The sequence below is a fragment of the Cucumis sativus genome, chromosome 5 (genome assembly GCF_000004075.3).
Source record: "Cucumis sativus cultivar 9930 chromosome 5, Cucumber_9930_V3, whole genome shotgun sequence".
In the NCBI taxonomy this organism is placed as follows: domain Eukaryota; kingdom Viridiplantae; phylum Streptophyta; class Magnoliopsida; order Cucurbitales; family Cucurbitaceae; genus Cucumis; species Cucumis sativus.
This window is the reverse complement of record NC_026659.2, coordinates 10,852,118-10,869,054: the sequence shown is the minus strand read 5'-3', so window position 1 is coordinate 10,869,054 and position 16,937 is coordinate 10,852,118. Positions and strand designations below refer to the sequence as shown.

Genomic DNA, 16,937 nt, shown 5'->3' with positions numbered 1-16,937 from the left:
AACCAACCTTTTGCGTACCAATTTTCAGTTATTTGAGGCAAATAACTTTGATATAATCCATAAATTTTCGAAATTGACTTTCACAACTTCATGATTCTTATTCAGTAAATGTTTTTGTTTTAAAAGGGAAAGATAGACTGACTTTTGAACCTTCCTGTTTTGACTAGGAGGTTGGTCATAAAACTTAAAATTAGGGGAATTGAAAAGAACTGATTTTGCCATTTTAACATAACTTAGTTTCCTATTCCTATTCAAAATCAAAGGAGGAATATTGCGGGATTTTTCAACAAACCAACTAGCATAATCCAGCATCAAGCAAAATAATTTCCAACCTTGCTTCTTACTACCTAAGCACACTATGATATTAAAGAGACCACATGAATATGGTCGGTGATCACAACTCAAGATCCAATCCAACAAAGCTTGAAACTTTGAAATTCTCAATATGCCTCTGTCAATATTTCATTGTTTCCTAAAATGTCTCTATTGAAAAACTGATAAGATCAGTTAACGCTGACCTAATCCATCTAAGTTGGCAAACGGATAGAGAGATATTTCTGTCAACTTCTACATCTTCAATAAAGCAACGATCTCCTTCTTGCCAAATGCAATAGTGTGAACTTAATGGAAAGGGCTGCTGAAAAACCTAGCTGCCGAAGAGGGGAGGACTTACTTTTTTTTTCATTGGCTCTCTTCGTTTTTAGTTTTCCTTATATATCAATCAAACCTATTACTGACTCTCAATTGGATTAACTTAAATGTGCACTTCCTGTGATAGTAACTGGATCAGGTACAAGTGGCAAAATAAAATGAGTTGTTAACGTAAAAATGTTTTCATGCTAACATTTTCAGTGTTAAGACATCTGCTTCAAAGAAAAGAAAAGGCTTGCTCCTCCAACAGCTTAGACAGAGAGCATACAGCAACATATTGTGATATCACCACCCCACAAGTGAGAAGAAACAGAGCCAACTATTATTTACCAAGTTATATATAGTATACACATTAAATTAAAGTTCATACAAACGATATAATATAACATATTAATCCTCGTCACTGTCGTATTGGCACAATGACTCGAGTCCAGTTTTGGTACCATTGCTTTGAAGTTGCAAGCTCTGTTTATTCTCCACCCGAGCAGTCACTTCTGGTTTCTTTTTAATAGAAACTATGACCGGAAAGGATTTCGAAACAAATTTAGTATCAGTAGACGTCCCAATGTTGCCATCTTCACCTGTTCAATAAAGTAACAAAAAAGAGCAAATACATCAAATTTGAGCACTTAATTCGTATGAATGAAGACTGTTTCATGTTAAAATAATAAATAAAGCCAACATGAGATAGCTCAAATAACTCAAATGACAAAACATAACCCCAAAGGTTCGAATCATTACTTTGCACATCATTGTTAAGCTAGAAAAGAAATGAAAGAAAGAAGGAATTGAGAGTGCCTTGAAAGATCTTTATTAGAAAGATGTACCATAGCCTGAAACAGTAACATGTAATACTTGTAAAGAGAGCAACAACCATGATTACACCGGTTAGTTGAATACGACAAATGATCAACTTGGTTGGAACCTCAAGATTGAATGAGTACCAAAAAAGATCTAGTAATATCTGTTGCCCTCACCGACCAACTAATGAAAAAAAAACCAAGGAGAACCCCATAGTAGATGCTTTTTATTCAAGAGGTTGAAGAAGCTTTTCAAATATAGTCAAAATTAGTAGTGTTGACATAAGAACAGCCCTCAAGGTTTCGATTTTAGCTTCTACTTAATGTCCATGTTCCCACTCTCCATCATTTTTCCAGCCTCACACCACAGCTAACAATGGCTATTTGGTGGAGCTCCATAGGTTGAAGGAGCTTGTGAAATAACCACCCGATTTCTTTACACTTATATTATATATATTAAGTGGAGGGAGCAAAGAAGGAAATTGGCAACCAATGAAAAGAGTAATCTCAAATGGCTTTAGCTTCTTCGAAACTGAAAAGGGGTGGGAGGCGGACAACAATCAAAGGTTAGGAAAAACGGGAAAAGGGAAGATTGTTAGAATACCACCTAACAAGAAGACTCAAAAAACACAGGAACACACCAAAGAGCACTAAAATATAGATTTTTTAAAAACGAAACAAGCCTTCTTTATTGATAGAGACTAAAGCACAAGGTGCAAGAGTATTATACTAAGAGCAAAGAGAGCTAGGGGAGAATACATTTGACTAAAACAAAGGCCATAATTAGGCAACGTAAAAATGATGGCAACCTAAAAATGAATTCCAACCAAAAATAACGAGATAAACAAAACCATTTAAAGACAAAACAACTATAGAAAGTTAAATACAAAGCTGAACTTAAAATCTCTCCCAAAAGGAACCCATTTGAATCTAAAATCTTGCACGCCCAAATCTTCAAGATGAAAGGAGAAAGAGAGACGCCAAGAAGATGCAAACCGACAGCCTCAAAACTGTCTTGCCAAAATAATCCAATATGCAAATAACCTCTGAAACCAACAAAATCGATAAACAATCTGAAACTGATGCAATTGCATAAACCTCAGTTTGAATCTTTGAACTGCCGATTCATTTTCCATCAACTGTTTCATAACAGCTATTACTGTTCTTTTGTTGCTTCATACAAATGGTGCAGCTCTAGTCCTCATAATGAGATCAGAGGCTTCCTTTCCTTGATTACCTTGGAAAAATATTTCTTCAGCAATTTGATTGCTGTATGTGTACATCTTTTGACACTAATCTTCAGCATCTTATCGTTGAAAATATGTTGCCCACAACAAGCTTCGAGGTGAGAGAAGAGGGACCACCAAGAGAACAACAGCCATCCTTGCTGAAACTTCAATAAGATGAAATGTGATGATTGATCAATCGGTTGGAAACAATTCTTGAGCCCAGTTTTTTCAATGAATATAGGGGGTACCAGTTCTCAATTAAGTGTTAAAAGAGACTTGAATCCCAATCTCCCAAAGGGTGACTAAAATCAGATCTCAAATGAAAACTAGTTTGCATTTTTCTACTATCGACTTTAAACGCTTGGAATTCCACACAGCTTAGACTGAGAGAGGTTTCCAGAGGTCTAATTACCATAATTCAACTCCTCTTCATTCTGAAACAAATCATTGAGATTAGTTTCTAGGGGGTCCTTCAAAGAATGATCCCCCAACTCATCTAGCAACCAAATGATCATCTTTGACACTGCTCACGATAAAAGGAGATTCAAAATCTGAGTCACATTTCTTCTTGGATGGAGGGCCCGGAGTTTGGCAGGGAAAGCCTCTAAAAATTTTTACTTTTGAGGAAGGTAAACAACAAACAGAATATTTAAAATGTGGATGGCAAGATCTCTGGGAACTAACCCAGTTGAAAGAAAAGGAACTTGAATCTGTGTGCAACAAAGAATTGGGGTTTTGATGTAAAACTAATTCTTCCATTAAGGTACCTTTTTCTTTAAATTCAGGGTGTCTGTCCTAATTGAAGATGAAGAAGCTTGGCCTTGAGTGTCTTTTAACTTTAAAAGTTCAGAATTTTGAAGATTTTGGTCTGCCAACATCTTTGTCTCTACAAGTGCCTTCTTAAGAGATCCTTCAGCCTCCTAACAAAATGCTTGGGGAACGTCTTAAAGGGAAGGGGGGTTTCTTTGATTTTGTATGCTTTTTGGAAGTATCTCTTAGATCGAATCTAGTCGATGATGCATGAGATGAAGAAGATAAATATGCGGATAAAGAGGAGAGGCTTGAGGCTTTTTTTAGAAGAAGCTACGATGAGTATTGACTCGAACTTTGCAAAACGGACAAACGATGCTCAAGAAGTAGGAGAGAGAGATCTTCTAACGGTGGAACTTGGAGCGGTAGAAAACTGACACTTAGCCAATTTGACTAAATCAGAGGAATTAGGTTGAATGTTTCTTGGGTTCATGGTGAGCAATAAAGAGGGAGAAGCCAAAAAACTCTCTTTCTTCTTTAAAAGCACACCAACTTCTGCTGTATTCCTCCCTTCAAAAAGTGAGGGATTGTTGATTAAATGGTTAGGACTCTCCCCTGAAAACCAGAAAATCCCGACAACAAATGGAGAAACAAAGACAGTACTCTACTATCTTTATATTAATATGAAATACCATAGTTCACAAACGACAAAAGAGCAATACAAAAATGTAATAGCAACAAGAGATTAGATAGTAAGAAAACAGTAAGCAAAGACTCGTGTCCCAGCTCCTTCAAGAAGGCTAGATCCTTCTCCCAAAAAGCTTAGCTTTTCCCAAAATATTACTTACCTCCCTGATCCCTAAAAACATTTCTTATATATTCCTCCCTAGTGGGCCCCTCCAGAATACTCTCTTCTTGTTTTCTGTTTATTTCCCAACATGCCCTCCCCTGATTTGCTCCTATTATATGTATGAATGATTGGGGGCCTAACAACAACTCTGGCCTCGAAGTGCAACTTGTCCTCAAGGTGAAACAAAGGAAATTGCCTCACTGTCGGGACAGCCCCTCCATTCAACTAACCATTCATTAGCTCCCAACTCACTGTTCCAGCGAACACCCAAAACTAATTCTGGCATCATTTGTAGTTCAAAATTTCAGTCAAGGTCGGTGGAATGTGTTACACCTTCTCAGCATGTCCCAACTTGAGTTTTAATTGAGACATGGAAGACATTATGTATAAATGTCCCTAGAGGTAGTTCCAATCTATACGCCACTTCCCTATGGACTCCCTTACCTTGTAAGGGCCATAGAGTTTTGGGGATAATTTCTCACCTCTTTTCCTTGCTAGAAAGTGTTGCCGATACAACCTCAACATCAAGTAAACCTCATCCCCTACCTCAAATTTCAACTCTCTCCTATGCAAATCAATTTGTTTCTTCATTCGGTTTTGAACTTTCACCAAGTTTTCGTTCAAGGCATTAATCACCAAATCCCTATCCATCAACAACTGTTTAGCGCTATTATTGGCTGATTTTTTATATCAGTGAGTGTTCATCTAAGGTGAACCAAGATTAATTTCACAGGACAACCCGCCAGACCTTACAAAGTAAGGTAACTCATAGGAAATTGATTCCTAGGTAGGTGGCCACCGTGGATTGAACCCATGACCTTTTAGTTAGTATTAAGACTGTCTCCTTTTTACCACTAAATCAACCCATGATAGTTTATTATTGTCTGATTTTCTGCTCCCATATGACACTAACAGAGGTGGTGGTCTTCCAAACACACTGAAACGAGGTAGACTTTGATGAAGCGTGAAATGTGGTATTATACCACAACTCCGCCCACAGAATGTATTTATTCGATTTAGTTGATTATTCATTGCAGAAACAGCAAACATAAGTTTCCAAACACCAGTTGACCCTCTCCGTTTGCCCGTTCGTCTGGGGTGGAATGTTGTGCTTCTCTATACGGTAGTACCCATGGTCGAGAATAACTCCTTCCATAAATTACAAAAAGTATTTTATCATGATTCATGATACTAGACTTCGGGACCCCATGCTTACTTACCACTCTCAATAAAAATTTCTGAAATTTGTTTAGCTGTGAAGAGGTGTTTAAGTGTGATGAAATGGGAAAATTTTACTGAGCTTGTCCTCTACGACCATTATGGAATTGAATCCCCCTGATTTCGACAATCCGATAAAGTCCATGGTCCAATCCTCCAAAATTAACTCAAGTACGAGTAGCGGTTGTAAGAGGCCAGCTAGGGTTGTAGCGTTAGTCTTGTTTCTCTGGAAAATCTTGCACTTAGTCTTGTTTCTCTAGAAAATCTTTTACACTTAGTCTTGTTTCTCTGGAAAATCTCACACTGCTCTACGTATTTCTTAATTTCATTTTTCATTCCTAGCTAATGCAGTTCACCACTCATCCTCTTATTGGTCTGAAGAAAACCCAGCTAGGATTGTAGCGTTAGTCTTGTTTCTCTGGAAAATCTCGCATTGCTCATACATATTTCTTAATTTCATTTTCCATTTCTAGCTAATGCAGTTCACCACTCATCCTCTTATTGGTCCGAAGAAAACCCGAGTATCCCCCTACAATTGTATCATGGAAGGTGTGTAATAGAGATGGTATCAAAACTGAAGTCTTAGAAAGTACTAACCTTCCTTTGTATAATAGCCGCTGATTTACACCCATTGATAATTTGGCATTCCTCTCAGGTCCTCTTCCAATTTCTTCACTATTTTCTATAGCTCCCCATCCTTCCACACTTCTTCAAGCACAGTTTCAACATCCATAATACTTGAGGCTGACAAGAATGTCAGTTCCACAGGATGAGATACTCTACATAATTCATCAACCACTTTGTTTTGCAGCCCTGAATGATATATTATCTCAAAGTCATAAATCAGTAATTTCATTAACCATTTTCGAAACTGTGGATGCATCTTTATCTGCTCAATGAGGAATTTCAAAACTTTCTGGTCAGATATCACAGTGAACTTCTAGCCCAAAAAATAATGTCGCCAATTCTGCACTGCAATGACTATTGCCATAAGTTATCTTTCATAGATGGACTTCGTTTGGGCCCTAGGCGATAGTTTCTGACAGTAGTAAGTAATGGGTTTAGCATACTGACTAAGCACTCTGCCCCTAGTCCAACTCCCGACGCATCTGTTTCTATGGTGAAATGAAGTGAGAAATCAGGCAGAGCCAACACTGGGACTGTTACAATGGTTTGCTTCAATGGTGTATTTCGTTTGTTCAAAAACCTTGGTTGCCTCTTCGTTCCAGTTGAAAGCATTTTTTGTAGCAGTTGGTCAATGAGATTGCAATATCTCCATACCCCGTCATAAACCTCTTGTAATACCCAGTTAACCCCAAAAACCCACGTAGTTCTGTCACATCTTTAGGTTGTGGCTAGCTAATCATAGCTTTTACTTTCTCACCATCTACTTCCACCCTTTTTGATATCTAATGGCCCAGGTATTGGATCCTCTATGCCCGAAAACACATTTATACCGATACCCAAACAATTTATTATCCTTGAGGATGTTCAAGACCACCCCAAGATGTTTCTCATTTTCGGTTATATCCATACTGCAGACAAAAATGTCGTCAAGTAAATTCAACACAAATTTTTTTTATAAGAAACAAGTATATTCATATAACAAAACAGAACAACCGAAGGGCGAGGGACAAGAGGGCCCTCCCCGGAAGAAGCTAAGGAACTAAGAATATAGGGTCGAAATACATGATTCATTAAGGATTGAAAGGTAGTCGGTGCATTGGTCAACCCAAACAGCATAACTAAGAACGCATTGAGGCCCTCTTTGAAAGGTAGTTTTCTCTACATCGCTCTCTTTCATTCGTATTTGATGATACCCCGAACGCAAGTCTAATTTAACCCCATGTAATTCATCTAATGTCTTCAATCACTGGTATTGGAACTTGTCCGCTATTGTTACTTGGGATGGTCAACTCAAAACCACCACCCTCCATCTGTCTATTTTACCAGAAGTATCGGACTCGAGAATGGACTCCAACTTGGCTAAATGATCCTAGCCTATAGCATCTCCATTACTAATTTCTCAACTTCAACATTCTGGATATATCCATATTTGTACAGTCTAACATTTATTAGTTGTTGTCCTTTCAGAGTTAGGATATGATGGTCAGTAGTCCTTTTTGGAGGCAAGCCCTTCAGCAACACAAAGATAGTTTCATTTTGCTCCAACAATGCTCAGATTAACGGAAGTTCTTCACCATCCTCTTTTTCACTGGTTTCTTCCACTCCTTCACTTCCTGTTTCAATCTCCAAATTGTGAAATTCTCTAAGAGTCCCTGATCATCTTCTTCTTAGGTCTTGGTGAGTGTTTTCAATGAACATTCTACCTTCATTAGGGGTGGGTCCGCTTTAAGAATCACTTGTGCTTCCACCAGCCCTAAACGTCATCCTCATGGACGGCCAATGTACACCCATGAACCCCATCATGAGTAGCCACTGCATTCCTTGAATTAGAATCATATTTCCCAATTCAATGGCTAAAAAATTGGCAACAATAATAATTATCCAAAACCACTTCAACTCTTCAACAAATGCGCCTTCCTTCTCACATTGTTTCATCCCCAATTGTCACCCCGAATTTTCACTCTTCTACAATGGGTAAGCTCAATTTCTCCACTAACCGTTGGTAGATAAAATTGCGGATTGCTTTGCTATTAGTCAACACAATCACATGTTAGCACTTTATCGAACCCCGCAATTTCATCACTCCCTTCGCAGAAAATCCCAAAATGGATTGTAGCGCTACTTCTGTCTCATCTAGTGCTTCCAATGAAGTCAGTTCTACCAATTGCATTTCTTCATCCATGGTCGTAATTTACTCACCCAAATCTGCCAAAACCTCAATCTCTTCTTCGTTCATTCATGATAAACATCAGTTTGTAATTCTCCCTTACCTTGCAAAGGTGGCCATGGGAGTACTCGTTGCAACAAAAACACATCCATTTATCCAATCATGCCCTAAATTCACAATCTAAGAGACTCTTCACTAGTGGTTTCTCTCTTTACATAATTACCCTTAATGAGTATGGTAAAATTGGTGGAGGCCCATTGTCTCTAATCATACCACGTCGAAAGGCAATTGGGAAAAGAATCTAATCAAAAGTGGGCCAAAAGTTGCTTAATGGCTGATTACAAAATTGGTGGAGGAGGCCCATTATCTCTCAAAGGAAAAAAGTCTAATGACTTTATCTAAGGAAGTTGAACCCCTATGGGAATATGGGTGGTGGGCCAAACAAGAGATGCTGAAAACAGGGAAATGCAGCCCTCATAAAGAAAGAAGAAAGGGGATTGATGGGTTTGAATTTGCTAAATTCATTGAGGCCCATTTGTCAGGGTGGCAAAAAGAAACTCGAAAATGGAATGGAATTGGCTGAAGCTCATTGGGAATTCTAGGGAAGATGATGTACAGGCCCTGAAACTGAATTGGGGATAGGAGCATAAAGTTGATTGTGGGCTTATCCCATTAGAGAAGAAGAGCGTCATATTAAAGTACCAATAGAAGTGGCGTGGAAATGGGCTCAAGGCTGTACAGCTGGTTAATTGGGGTCACTTGCCATGTGAGAAGAATGAAGATTTTGGGAATACGGAGAATTCAATGGAATTTCAAGGCTAAACATAAGACCAATTCTTCAGAGAAGGCAGGCGTTGGGTAAAGAGTTCAAAGTTCATAAGAAGAAAACACCCCGTTTATTCTTTTGTGATCGTATTTTGTAAGTATACCTTGAGGACAAGCTGTCTTCGAAGGGTGGAGTACTGCAAAACCGCTAAATAGGAAAATATTGGACTATTAGTAGAGTAATGGTATGGCTTTCAAGAGGGGTATATAGTAATTAGTTATAAGATGGTTAGGCTATGTTTGCTATAAATAGAAAGAGAAGGGAGTAAGGAAAGATATGAAGAATTTTGTAGTGGGATTTACTTGATTGGGAAATTGGGGAGAGTCTAGCCCTCTCAAAAGGCTAGGGGTTACTTGTAACTTTTTCTTGTGGTATTCTAGCATACGTTTCATATATCTTCTTATTTGATTTTTCTTTTACTCTTCTTGAGATAATTCTTGTTAGGTGGGATCCTAACACAATATCAAGAAGAAATGACAATATACCTCAAACATTCAAGAGGGCTGAGAATCCTCTCCCAAATTCCCCAATTAGGAAAACCTTAACAAAATTCTTCACACATTTCTGCACCCCTCTCCTACTATATAAAGCAAAAAGACCTAATTAACTATTTACTAAAATGCCCCAACTAAAACCATATTAATTTTCACCATACTCCTTTATTCTATAATTAGGAATCTCACATAGGTGAGGGTGGGTTGAGGACCAGTAGGAGAGAGAAATGGGATTAGAAGAGAAATTCTTTATTATTTTTTCTTGACACAATAACTACAAAAATATTATAAAAATAAATATCTTTACCATAGCACATACATATACTAGTCCATAAGTGATGCACGTGACGTTTATAGTTTATTTTTAGTGCATGGAGAAAAAAATTTAAAAGATAATAACTAATAAGTAATAATATATTTTATGTCCATTCCAAAAATGTCTCTACTTTAGATCATAAGGTTTCATATTTATGATCAAGATCACGCCGATACATAGAAGAATACACCATTTCACATGTAACCACCTCAACTCAAATCATTGTGACGGAGGACATAATATTAATTATGAAGCATTATACAAGCATAACAAGGACGTGAAGATTCTCTCATCCTAGCCTCTTTTATATATAGTATAGATATAGATAGATATATTCATTAATAACAAAGTTTTAGTTGAAAAAAAATTGAAAGATTACACAAGTGAACAATTAGGAACACCCACAGAAAGAAGATTCAACTAAAAGCCCACGATGAAGCATTAAATTCAATAAGGGAAAAAGATCACTCGAAGAATTCTCAACCCCTCTAAAAACTCTACTGTTCCTCTCAACCGAAAGGCTCCACAAAAGAGTATACAACATGACTTGCCACAACAAAACAACCTTTCTCACGAAATCTAGCCAAACTCCTCAAAAACCAACTGCAAACCAATAAGCAAGATCACAGCTCCAAAATATATGGTTAAGATCCTTTGACTCCCTCCTACAAACAACGTAAGACCACAAACCAGACAAATTGGGCATTTTGCTCAAAACCTAATCCAACTTGTGAACTATTCTGTGGATAACATATCAAGTAAAAAACTCAGCCTTCTTGATAATTTTTAACTTCTGCAATAAGGCAAAAACCCAGAATTCACACGGAGAAGGACCGTCAAGCAAAGAGGACGTGCACAAAAAACCGTCAATTGAGCAAACTCCAACCACGAACATCTGGATTACAACAAGACTTCCCAATACAAGGAAAGAATAGCAATAACTTTTGCCATTTCCTTATCAGGCAAACTACATTAAAATCCAAAGAATGGGGAAAGATAACAACAAATGATTGGTTCTTCATTGAGGATGAATGGTAAAAACATGGAAAAAGAGAGCAGTAAAGAGGGCTATCCCTAATCCACTTATCCTCCCGAAAACTGTTTCCTTCCCATCTCCACAGCACACAAACAAAAGGAGAAGATAAAAGGTGAATCTTTTTTATGCCTTTCAAGAGTTTCTCCATATGTCTTTGTTTCACCTTCCCTTCAAGATGGGATCCCAAATTGTTTTAAGAAAGAAAAGCACAGATATAAACTGACTTGTTTTGAAGAAAAAAGACACATCTGAGACCGTAACCCAATTCCTTGTAAACTCTAATTTCCTACCTTAAACTAAGTGCTACCAGCTTGAAATTCCACACCTGCAAACCAAAATCATCTTGATTTTCCTCCCCATGAACCCCTCATTCCTCAGCAACAATCTTTTTTATAAGAAACGTGAAAGGATCAAAAAAGGAGAGAACAAACAGCCTAGGGGTTGGGGTAAGAGAGGTAGAGAGAATCCCCTCCCAAAAGAACTATAAGGACGCTTTCCATTCGTTCACAATTGTTGAAAGGTTCCTTAGAGAGGTAGAGAGAATTCCCTCCCAAAAGAACTATAAGAACGCTTTCCATTCGTTCACAATTGTTGAAAGGTTCCTTAATAACTATTATTTTACCATTTCCCCTCTTTTGAATTGAAAGGGCCTTCCTATCAACTGTAACCTTTTCATGAAGAGAGAAAATAATAGAGAAGTTTTTTTTTATACCCAGCACTAGCATCTACCAAAAACTTTTTCTTGCAATATTGAGAGAAGGGGCCAATCAATTAAAGATTAGTATATATTTGTAACATTCACACCATTTTCCAAATATATTCCTTGGAAAAGTAGATAGAATAAAAATATAAGGTAGGGTACCTTCACCCATGCGGCTATGGAGAAAACCAGCTTTTGATGAAGTACTTGTAGGATCATGAGGAGATCCTTCAGAAACCCTCTGCTTCTGCAATCCAAATAGATTGAAATGCTAATGAGAAAAGGCACATTCAAATTTGAATGCTACAAATAGGTCTAATTAGCAATCTTCTATGCAAAGACTTCAAAATTCAATAACAGGAACAAGTCTCAAACATACCCCACTTCTTAGTTCTTATCCTCCGCAAATTAAGATACACACTCAAATGTAGTTCATGCTAGCAAAAAAAAAAAAAAAACACGTAGCAATTTTGTTGTATGCTTCACTTAAAGATTCACAATTAGATAGAAATGCCAATGAGAAAAGGAAAATGCATTTTTTTTAGAAGGCATATGCATGTTTGAGTGCTCCAATGACATTTAGTTGGCACAAATAGTATCTTTATGCATATTTAAGTTACTTTTGATAATCCTGAAAATTCATCCTAATCACCAGATTTACCTTTGATAAAATTCTGCAGAAATAGTTAACATGTCAAGAAGTTAAGAATAAGCTAAATAGATGAGATTCTCAAAGACCCTATCCGGTTTACAAATGTATCACTCACACCTCTAATGCTCACTATTCATCCAAATCTTCATATAAGGAATAGAAAATAACTTCATTTATTACTTAATTACCTTAGCTTTAAAGTCCGATGCTATATCATTGTTGGTCAAATGTTGAACAATACTACCATCATCAAATTCATCATCTGAAATTCTTCTAACATAACTGTTTGAGTTCTGCACAAGAGTATTGACAAAAGCATATGAAAATTTTTAATTCCAAGGAAACAAAAAGAAACAACTGTAAATGGTTTCAATGGAAGAGGAAAAACATATAGGAAAAATGGCCTCACATTGAAGACTATTGATTTTATCAGTGCTTCATCTTCTTCTTCTAACTTCTTTTCCTGCAAAGTGTATATTGCTCAATATCTCAAAATATTTAAAATGATGCTCGAAATTAAAAGACAGAATCCAGGCTTCTGTTTTCAATATTTTATCACATACATTTCATGTCAAACTGTTTTCATGAAGGCAGTGCTACACGTACCTTTTCAGCGGCAGTTCGTTGCAAAGCTACAAGCATTGAATCAATACTCACAGTTGCGTGTCTCGACTGCGGAACAAACACCCACCAAGTTATTTTAAACAATAAACTATACTTAATAATTGAAGATGTTAAAATCAAGAAACAAATTAAAATCTTGTTCAAAGCCACAACTCCAAGAAAGTAATCACAACCCAAGAATCTTAATGATGAAACAAAGGGTAATAAAACAAAAACCTTCATAGACTTCATCTCATCCAAAGCAGCAAGAATGTCCATCTCTCGTTTCGAATCCAAGGTTCTATTCTCCAAGGATTTCATTGCGTCCCCCATCTCTTCCGCATTCCTTTTGTGTTTCTCCTTCTCAGAAGCTTCATCCTCCTCACGCCATGGTTCAAAATTACGTGTGGCTCCTGATTCTACAACATAGTCTGAGTTTTGGGGGTCTGTTTTAATGGTAAGCTCAGCAGAACATCTGGTACACTTGAAGTAGAACCTAAAAATTTGAATTCCCAAATATGTCTGAAGTAAAAGGAAAAAAATATATGAGAAATAAGAAAATAAATTGCAAAAGGAACAAACATATTTTAAGTTAAAAATATAAAAGGGATTCTCTTGCCTCACCAATGACGTCCTCCTTGCGAGAATTAAACTTTGTGCCCTTGTATATGTAATTACCACAAGTATTGCACCGGATGCTCATAGGAAGCATCATACGAACCTTCATTTGCTGGTTTTTGGGTCTACGAACCCTTGGTAGCTTTGACGGATCAAAATCCGGTGGGTAGTATTTGTTAAGCACCTTCCTCTCTCCCATTTTATCTCACTTGAAAGGGAAAGGAGAAGGGTGTATCTCTCAGTACCTAGCACATCACAAAAGCCATGGAGATTTATATGCCATAATTTGAAGTAATGCACTTAAGACATTATTCAAATAATGAATTTTATAAATGAAAAAACCTAATTAATTCAACAACAATCAAGAGCAAAATGAATTTAAAAAATCATCATATAGCTAAAGCATAGTGATTTATATTTTATGACAACAAATGCCCCCTATTAAGGAATAACAAACTCACAAATTCCCCCTATCAAGAAATAACAAACACACAAACATGATATGTATCTCCATCCTAAAAAGTTTTTCAAACTCAAAACAACCTAAGATGCTTAGTAAATACAATTTCAACAACAATCGGTGACTTTCAAACTCAAAATCAACCTAAAAAGTGACTTTTAAATAACAGTAAAATTGAAATTTTGATATCCATATCTACATCAGTACTTTAATCCTAAAATCTAAGATGCTTACTAAATACAAGTTTTCAAGGAACTTCTCTGTCACGCCCCAAAAATGACCCAACAAATTTTTCGCAAATTAAGGCTCCTTAGCATTGCCCAAGAGGAGCCAACAAGGTCCCAAGCAGTCCAAAGACCCAAGGAAGAGGAACAGGTTCACGCCAAGCCTATGACACGCCAATGTACAGTAGACTGGCGCGCGCGGCCCTGTCATGACATGGGCGCGCGCGCGCGCAAGGGCAGCAGGCAGACAAGCGGACGCGCGCGGCATGGACGCGCGCGGCATGGACGCGCGCGCTACACTAGCGCGCGTGAAGCGGACACGGAGCACACGGAGCGCGCGGAGAAGCATCCGGGAACCTCTCGAAGGTTCCAGAAGAATCGCGAGCGGCCGGGAAGGCTCGCGAACACGCACGAAGGCGCGCGCGCGCCAGACGGCCCCAGACGCCTCCAGAAGCTTCTGGACAGTGTCATGAGCGCTCGGGAATGTTCCAGATTGCTTTTGCCGACCTTGTAAGGCGGTTTAGGGCTTGTAAATAGGTTGTATACTTCTATAAATACCCCAAAGGGGTCCATTTGTACAAACAACACAGAATCCTTGGGAATTCATCAACAAAGCTCTTTTAAGCATTTTATCAAACACCTTGTCTACAACTCTTTGCCTACTTCTTACCTACGGATTTCCTTCTTCCTTAGTTTGTTCCAACAAGTCCAATTACTCTTAGGCTTACATTGGTGCAACCCCAACACCTTTGTGCCGCACGTTGGTTTTGTGATTAAAATAACCACGTGACATCTCTCATCCTTGTTCAGAAATATAACGACATGATTATTTATATATTAAACTTTTCAGCCTCACAACTCATCCTAGATTTCTTCTCAAAACCCACAAGTGCTTTCCACCGTCTCATCACACAGTTGAAAACTATTTGATTAACACTTCCACAACCATATAAGGTACCTATAGAAGTAATTACAAAAATACCTTACAGAAATCTTTCATAATCAATAAGATGAAATTTTACCTTGAAGGATTTTGGTTCTTTCGATAATGTAAAATGCAACCACAACCAGGCAACAATTATAATGAATCAAATGAACTGAAAAATTTTACCTCTGAGTAGCAGAGAGAAAGAGATGCTTGAATCTGACAGCGGGTGCCGAGCAAATTGTGCGGCGAACTAGCAGGGTGTGACGGCGGACAGAGCGGACGACGAGACTGTGACGACGGCGATCTTCTTCGTTAGAAAGGAGGCGCACGCGGACGGTCTTTTTTGCGAGAGGAGGAGTGTTTTCTTGAGAAAGTAGGTTAGATGAAATGAAGGTATAAAGAGAATACGGTTAGGTGACGTTTGGTCAACAAAGGCTCTCTTTTGTAGTTGGTTTAAATAATCTGGATTTAAGAAAATAGTATTTTTCTTAATAAAACGTGGGTATTTAGTAGACTTAGTTTAAACATTTTTATTTTTATCTTAATTATTTTAATTTAGTTCAATTTAAATTAAACTAAATATTTTTTATTTGAATAGAAATTTGACTAATTTTGGACCAATCATGAATTGCCAACTCATTTACCAAAAGAAATCCAAATAATTGAATTTTGGACTAATTAAAAGTTCACGTGTGTCCCCAAAGTGAAATTGAAGGCATAATTTGGCTAATATGACTATACATGTTTTCTTTCAATTTAAGCCAAAGAAAAACTTAATTTAGCACAAATGTTAAATATGACTCAAATACATATTGTTGAGCTTATGAATTTGATCTAGGTAATTAAGCTCAAACCTATAAAGTCCACTAGAGAACTCTATAAATAGAGGAGTTCTCTTCATTTGTGGGAAAAGAAATTTTTTACTTCTAACAAGAAGAAAACTCAGTAGCTCTTCAATAATGAATCACTCCTTGAAGCTCAAGTTTCTTGGAGATGCAAATATTATTCTGACTACAACTTCAAGAACATCATGTACTCGATTTTCATACACGCATTCGATTAAGAGATAATTAGAGGATCAAGCACCAGAGGTCGAATCACATCACATCAAATCAATATAAACACAACATCAACACAAGTTCAACTCCACGAAACACGTTTTTCCGAAAACCTCGTGCAAACAAATTGGCATGCCTAGTGGAACCACTCTACCTCTCATCTCTCTCTTGTCATTCAGATTTACAAGCAAACCAGTGGTACCAAAGAAAACTACATCCAAATCTTCTATTGCAAGCGACACTTATATGGAACCTATCATCTGTAGTCGTTCAAAGGGGAATCCAAGAACAAGATAAAGGTTCTATCATCGTGCAAAGCATCCTCAAGCAATTGATGGAAACTCTTAAAGCTAGGATTGTTGTCAAGAAAAATTCATTTGTATGATAACTTTGATTTTACCTTTAGGAAGTCCAAGAGGGAAGCAGTCTCCCTGATGTGATGTCTATGATGATGGCTAATGTAACAGTCGAGGCCGCCATGGTAAAGATGGAAAGGAAACTTAATCTCTTAATGAAAGTTGTTGAGAAATGAAACCCAAAATCGCATCTTTGAAATAGCAAATGTAGACTTGTGAAACTGCTAAGTTGAGTCAAACTCCTATTGTTAAAGTTGGTGACAAAGGGAAGAATGTGGTGCAAGAAAACCAACCACAAGAACAATCAGCTTCTGTTGCTTCCCTTTTAGTTAAAGTAGCTGCAGGATATGATCGCGAACTCCATAAGAGTTTAG

The 16,937-nt window shown here is 37.5% G+C and overlaps 1 protein-coding gene across 1 annotated transcript; it reads right to left on the bottom strand.

The window, feature by feature from the left end:
- Window positions 1-797: 797 nt before the first annotated feature.
- Window positions 798-15,597, bottom strand: LOC101203671 (splicing factor YJU2). Its single transcript, XM_004149080.3, has 8 exons — window positions 15,333-15,597; window positions 13,539-13,782; window positions 13,157-13,441; window positions 12,923-12,988; window positions 12,726-12,779; window positions 12,505-12,609; window positions 11,827-11,911; window positions 798-1,232 (listed from the first exon to the last, which is right to left on the bottom strand). Exons 2-8 carry the CDS (start codon window positions 13,734-13,736, stop codon window positions 1,042-1,044), a joined length of 984 nt encoding a protein of 327 aa, XP_004149128.1. The 5' UTR covers window positions 13,737-13,782; window positions 15,333-15,597; the 3' UTR covers window positions 798-1,041.
- Window positions 15,598-16,937: the final 1,340 nt, after the last annotated feature.